The following is a 7,332-nucleotide window of genomic DNA, read 5'->3' as shown; positions in this document are numbered from 1 at the left end:
CTAAATAAAGTCAATGGTAGAAGAGTGACACAAAAGAGATTGCATTATTTTTATCCCAAAGTAGTAACACACTTAGCAACTTTGTAAAGCAAAAAAAGCAATAAAGGCAGAGAGCAAATCACCTAGAGAATTCAGAATCTTTGTCATTCTTTCACTGAGGAATCTTTCAGAATCCACTTTCCTTTTTTTACAATTGAGAACTTTCAATTCCATCATTTCCCTTAAAAGCTTCTACCCTTTTAGGCCACTAAAAGTTCTCAAACTGTTTTCAGCCGTCCGATGTAATAATTATCAAGAACCAGGGAGTTTTTTTTTTTTAGGGGGGGGGGGGGGAGGGGGGTAGGGATGGGTCCCGAACTGAAGTGGACCCCATTGAGATGTAAGTACAAGGACATGGGAAAAGAAAGAGTTACTTACATTTCTCATCCACACTATCCATATATGATGGCCCTCTTTTTGGTCTTAAGTCTTTAACTTTGAGTCCACCCAAAGAGATTAGGATTTCAATTTTAGATGGGGTTCTTAAATTTTTAATTTTTTGGTAATTTTTCTTTTTGTTAATTCATTTATTTGAAAAAAGAATCTTGGATATTTAGTTGAATCTCATTGTGGGTGTTGGTATTTGTACTCCTTTCCTTAGTTGTTGAGTCCCTCTCGATTGCTGTTTCTTTTGTTTTATTCAGGTGGATCTATTCTAATAATTGGTCTTCGAAAAATATAATCTCTTTTTTTTTGCTGCTCTTTCTTTGACCAGATGTTCTTCATTTTGCTTCTCTTCTCATTCTTGAATTGAAAAATTCATCGTATTGTGACAATTGGTTGAAGAAGAAGGAGTAGCAAAGTGGGGTTGGGATGTTTGGGTCTGGAATGAATTTGATAACCACAATAATTGGTTTTGGGATGAGTGCAACTTTTATTGTGTTTGTGTGTACAAGACTGATTTGTGGAAGGATAAGTAGGAGACAATCAAGGCAAATGTTTGAGATTGAATCAGGGATTGATCTTGAAATGGTAAGGCTTGCTTAAACTTAAAGACTACTTTTTTCTTTGTTCCTAATCAATGTTTGTTGATCCATTGAAGAAGATTTTCTGATTTTTGTTTAATCAGTGATCCCCCCTTGCTTTTAGCTGTTTGCTTCCTAATTTGTAATTTATAGACAGGTAGCATTTGCTTTGTGTTAAGACAACTTTTTAATCATAGTCCGTTTGTTGACTTGAGTATTTTGGTTTTGTGTAGAATGATTTAGGATTCAAAGGCTTATATTTGTTCCATCTTGATTTGCTGGTATTGCAGAGATTTGTTTAAGAAAAGATTTTTATGATCATTAATGGAAAGAAAAGGTGGAGAATGGAGAGTATAGCCTCATAGACTACCTCAGTACCCTATCGATGGAGCAGCAGGAAAGATAGGAAATCAAGATTGAATAGTCAATATGAAGAGTTTGTATGAATGCTTGTCATTATTGCATTGTTTTGCTTTCAAAATTTGCTGTTGTCTTTAGCTGCATTCTGAAATCTGAATTAAGTTGCTGCTTTTGCTTAATTGTCATAAAACTCGGTTGTCTTTCGCTGATTGTGGACATTTTGGCTACTGGCATTTGTTCTTTTCACACATTGTTCACTGAAACTGATGATATCTCTTCTGAGCAGTTAACTGAATGAATTGTGATTTAAGTTGCTATTCCTATAAATTCCCGGCAGATTCACTAATGGAAACCTATTCTGGCAGCCAGAGCATCGAATTAACGGGCTTGACTCAGTTGTGGTAGCTGCAATCCCCACCATGAAATTTCATCGCGAGGCTTTCACCTCCTCAGAAGATACACAGTAAGTGCAATCCAATACAATTTGTTTGAGCTGTGTGTTACATATGACATCTTGGCTATTGACTCTCATCTTATGCATTTGGAGAGATAAATGCGATGGATGTTCCGATGTACTATTTCTCTAAGCTAGTAGAGAATAGATATAAGGATAAAAGAGTGCACCCTATCGTGTTTATGGGGTTTCCCTTCGTCTATGTTGAACTTTCAAACAGTGGATTGAGTGAAACCATAGGCCTGATTCTTCATTATGGTTATAAATAAATATAATTGTACTGGTCACTGGTAGGGGCGGATTTAGGGGGACGGAATGGGACCCCCTTCGCCGAAAAATTACACTGTATATATAAGGCAAAATTTATTTTTTACCTCTATATATTAAGTATAGAATCCCCTTGACATAGCCAAAAAGTGTAGCTTAGTGGTCAAGGGGGTTCAAAACCTTTGTAGGTCATAGGTACAATTCCCACTAGCTACAATTTTCTTTAAACTTTTTTCTTTTTGAACCCCTTTCGCGGAGATCCTGCCTCCGCCACTGGTCACTGGTCAGGCTGCTACTTCCTCTTGTCTTGATCTAACCTAGTCTTTTTCTAGGTTGTAACTATAATGAAGTGTTTTCTGATTGGTATACCTAAGTTTGATAGGTTTGTCCATTGATGAGGTTATGCTATTTGAATTACAGGTGCAGTATATGCTTATCGGAGTACCAGGAGAACGAAGTTCTGAGAATTATGCCCAAATGTGGCCATAGTTTTCATCTTTCATGCATTGATATATGGCTAAGGAAACAGTCTACCTGTCCAGTTTGCCGTCTTTCTGTACCTGAATCTATTGAAAACAAACAAAGGCGTCCTCCAATGCTTGGCAGGGATCAAAACTCCGATAGTTCTGAGATTTCAGTTGAGCATTCAAGGCAATGGCTGCTACCTATTGTTGAACAGTCACAGGGTACTGTAAGTAACAGCAACGAAGCTGTTTCTGTGTCAATAAACCCTGAATCTGCAGTCTCTGCGGAAGCAGAAGCAAGGTCATGACATAAGGCAACATAGAGGTACTATAAGAAATTGGCATTCAGATGTTTTCTTGCATCAGACCCATCTTATTGGAGATTGACAAATGGGACTGATTCTGAACAAGGAGAGTCTGAAGACAAGGAGGGAGGACACGGCTTCTTCTGTAGATTAATGTTGCATATAACCAGTTAGGAGTTCTAGTTGCACTCTTTTAACAATTTGGAGATTTTAGGCCAAGTTTATGGTACACTGGCTATCTTATATCATGTTGTACAATGTCAAATCCTCTGGTAATATTGCTGTAAAGAAGGCGTTTAGGGTCTCGGTTTTTCATCCTTGACTGTAGCATAGTAGACATGAACTAAAGTTTTATGAAATGCTCTAGAATTGGCTCATTTGAGGACCATGTGCTCTGTAGGAATATGAGCCTTCATATACCTCTTTTAGTAATTGACAGTTAAGATATATTTTAATTTTTCACTTCTCTCTGTTAATCTGGTTTCTGATATACACTATCCAGAATCCGATGACACCTTAGTGTGTAGGGCTTTCTAGCTTTTCTGAACCACTGGTCTAGAATATCATATGCCTAGAAAGCCTGAATTTTGTAAGATACTACTGTTTTGTTTTTTTTTTCCACACGGTTGTTGGTACCCGTTTTGGAGTCCCGACTAATTTGGATTTGCGCTTAAAACTCACTAAAGGGAGAAGCGCTCCCTATCAGGATCTAGAAGATCATATGCCTAGAGAGACTGATTTTTGCAAGATGCTACCGTGTTTTAAAAATGTAGTTGATATTCTCTGGATCTCTTTAATTATTTTTCCAGTGATAGGGGCTACTGTTTATGATCAGGACCCTACAAATGACGAGCAGGGCCTAATCAAACGTATTTTCATGCAATAGTACTTAAGTTTTGACTAATTAGTAAAAGAAGATTATGAATGAGAAGAGTTTCAGTCAACTTTTTTTTTTTTAACAAACATTTACACATCAAGGATAATACTACTATATTTAGCTTCTTGGACTAGTAGATGGCAAACATAAGGTCACCACATACTCTTTGAAACACAGAAGAAGAGAAGAACGACTATTATTACATTTCTTTCATCAAAAACTTGCAATTTTTTCGTTTAAAAGTTTCGATGAAAAAAAAAAATTAAACAAATAAAAATAAAAATACCAATAATTCTCTTTTGGAGTATATAGAGCAAATGTACTATCAGTATGTCACCAATAACTTCGTAGAGATACATAAATAATTTTGTTGCCGTTGTTGCTGTATGGGTCAAAATTCGCTTTTAGAACATTCAGGCCGAGATAACATTATGACAAGGATCCTCAAGCCATGGTTTAAGATGGTCCGAGGAGCCGCACCAGCCTGTGGTCGAGGAGTCAAGGAGAGCCGCAGTCAAGGCACCAACAAGGATCAAGGTCAAGGTCGAGGTCGAGTACCGGCAATAGAGCTGTAACGGCTCATTTCCAAGGTAAGATCTGAAAGAGAATATTCTAGTGGATATTCTAGCGAATATTCCTTACAGTTGTACTATTAGGGTTTCTTGGGAAGATATCCCATATAAATAGAAAAAGGAGACAGAATAGAGACACGTGAAATTCATTTGTAAGAATAGTATTTTGACAAAGATTCGGTCTTGACTCAATACAGGGTGTGTTTGGTATGAAGGAAATATTTTCCGAAGAATATTTTCCAATTTTTCCATGTTTGGTTGGCTTAAATGTTTTGGAAAACATTTTCCTTATGAACTCATTTTCTCCAATTGGAGGAAAATGTTTTCCTTATCAAGATAAGGGAAAAATTTTTCCAAAACTCCTTCTCAACCTTCCCCACCCTCACCAACCCACCCTACCCCCTCTCTCCAAAAAAAAGGCTTTTTTTTTTTTTTCAAATTTCAGTTTTTCCGTTACCACCCACCCTACTACCCCTCCACCCCACCCCCACCCCCCTCCCGAAAAAAAATAAATTTTTTTTACTTTTTTTTTTGCAAATTCAAATTTCTGTTTTTTCGTTTTTTCTGCACGCCACCCCCTCCGCCCCCCCCCCCTCCCCCCCCCCCCCCCCGAAAAAAATATTTTTTTTAATATATTTTTTCAGTTTTAAGTTTTTTTATTTATCGGTTAAAGGTTAAAATTTTTACAAGTTCCAAAGTTATGAGTTCGGAGGTTTATGTTTTGTGAAGTTTACGGGTTTAGAAATTATAAAGTTTACGGGTTCGAAATTCCGCGGTTTCGAAAGTTTAGCGGTTCAAAAGTTTATGAAAAAAATATGGGTTCGGAAGGTTGTTGGTTTGAAAGTTTATGGCTTCATGTTTATTATATCTAAATTATTTATGAATAGTCTTGAGAAGTCATTTTCCTTAATTTGCGTACCAAACACCGAAAAATGAATAACATTACTACTTGCCAAGAAAAAATTTTCTTGGAAATATTTTTCGTTATACCAAACACACCCACAAAGATATACTTTTCACTGAGATTCTCATCTGTCTTTTACCATCAGATCCGATAAATCCTTGATTATTCGAGGATTTGTCACTCAATCATTGTGAGTGGAAGGTTCATTTATTCTGCCCTTTATTGAGTGAATCATTCTTCTTATCTACTAAAATGCTATTTATTATCATTCATTGAATATTATATGTTATATTACTGTTCTTGATTTTTTTCAAAGCATTTATCATAGTGTGTGACTGCCATCCGCAAAAACGTTTATCAATTACTGTTTCTGATATTAAGATCTAAGATATTATTCTTAACTAGGATTACCCTTTGTTATATAAATTATAACAAATAAAAATAAAATACCAATAATTCTCTTTTGGAGTATAAAGAGCAAATGTACTATCAGTATGTCACCAAATAACTTCGTAGAGATACATAAACAATTTTGTTATCGCTATTGCTGTATGGGTCAAAATCCGCTTTTAGAACATTCAAGCCGAGATAACATTATGAGAAGGATCCTCAAGCCATCGTTTAAGCTGGTCCGAGGAGCCGCACCAGCCTGTGGTCGAGGAGTCAAGGAGAACCGCAGTCAAGGCACCACCAAGGATCAAGGTCAAGGTCAAGGTCGAGTACCGGCGATTAGAGCTGTAACGGCTCGTTTCCAAGATAAGATCTGAAAGAGAATATTCTAGTGGATATTCTAGCGAATATTACTTACATTTTACTATTAGGGTTTCTTGGGAAGTGTCACGACCCAAAATCCACTAGTCGTGATGTCACCTAACCCAACCTGCTAGGTAAGCCAACTAATAACTATCCAATTCCAATGACGTCAATCAAATAATTAAATAAAGAAGTTAACTGAATTTTATACATTCCCCAAGGACTGGTAGTCCAAGTCACGAGCTTCTAAGAATAGAGTTTACAAAGCTGATATGAAAAAAAATACATCTTCTGTTTCAAAAGTACATAAACAGAGTTTTATAAATCTAAGGCTACCATGAACAAGAGGCATCTACAACAGGGACGCAGGTACACCTTCAAATCCAACTCCCATCGAGCACAGCAACAAAAACAGCCAACATCTGCACGCAATGTGCATAAGTGTAGTATGAGTACAACTGACCCCATATACTCAATAAGTAACAAACCTAAACTTAGGTTGAAAGTAGTGACAAGCTGGAACATGGTCGGGTCCAACACCAGTAGCCAACAACAATTCATAACAACATAGAGCATATAAATAAGGAAGTAACTCAGAGATAAAATGCTCAGCTTTTCCACAGTTTTTCAAAAATAGTTCCGTTTTTTAAGAATATTAGTGAAAACCCAATCCTTTACCGAAATCGTCGAAAAATATGAGATAGTTTGAAAACTGTAAATTTTCCCAAAAGTCCTTTCCACAATAAATAAGATGTTTCATTTTCTTTCCAGATAGCAAGTGTGAAATACCTCTCTATGCCCACATATCAATGTGTGTAAAAAAGTCATGAATGACGTGATACCGTACATCATGAGGAAAATGCATCTCTATGCCTGTTGTCGCGCCCCCTTTTTCTCGCGAAATCGGGTTTATGACATTTTGGTTGAGACAACTCGTTCCTTTTGGGAAAAGGATTTTGCATTTTTAAAGAGTCGCCACCTAACGATTTAAGGTGCGTTAGGGCACCTATAGGGTTCATTTATAACTATATTTGGTAACAAGAGACAAGATAAGGGCTTGAAATTATCCTAAGGGGAAGGTGTTAGGCACCCTTCAGGATCCACCAGTGTGGTTCCCGGCCAAACAGCTTTTGTGGATTTGTACAATTTAGCAAATAAACAAGCATGGCTCAAATAATAGGGGATTTAAATTTAAGTACACGGATATTTGAAAAAACAGTTAATGAAAAGCTAGATTTTGAAAAGAATTACAATCTAAGCATATTTATGAATGTAAAGGGGTATCCTAGGTTTGTTTATAATATGGGTCACATTAATGCAATACCTGGTATGACATTCCTCAAAGAGGGGCTACACGTGGTATTAACGCATC

The 7,332-nt window shown here is 36.7% G+C and overlaps 1 protein-coding gene across 1 annotated transcript; it reads left to right on the top strand.

The window, feature by feature from the left end:
- The first annotated feature begins 375 nt into the window (after window positions 1–375).
- On the top strand, window positions 376–3,313 carry LOC109218360 (E3 ubiquitin-protein ligase ATL59-like). Its single transcript, XM_019382723.1, has 3 exons — window positions 376–1,011; window positions 1,730–1,827; window positions 2,506–3,313. The coding sequence occupies exons 1-3, from the start codon at window positions 853–855 to the stop codon at window positions 2,855–2,857; spliced, it is 609 nt and encodes a 202-aa protein (XP_019238268.1). The 5' UTR covers window positions 376–852; the 3' UTR covers window positions 2,858–3,313.
- The last annotated feature ends 4,019 nt before the right edge of the window (window positions 3,314–7,332 follow it).

Source organism: Nicotiana attenuata, unplaced genomic scaffold (genome assembly GCF_001879085.1).
Source record: "Nicotiana attenuata strain UT unplaced genomic scaffold, NIATTr2, whole genome shotgun sequence".
In the NCBI taxonomy this organism is placed as follows: Eukaryota; Viridiplantae; Streptophyta; class Magnoliopsida; order Solanales; family Solanaceae; genus Nicotiana; species Nicotiana attenuata.
The sequence above is the reverse complement of the archived record's forward strand: the minus strand, read 5'-3'. Positions and strand labels throughout refer to the sequence as shown.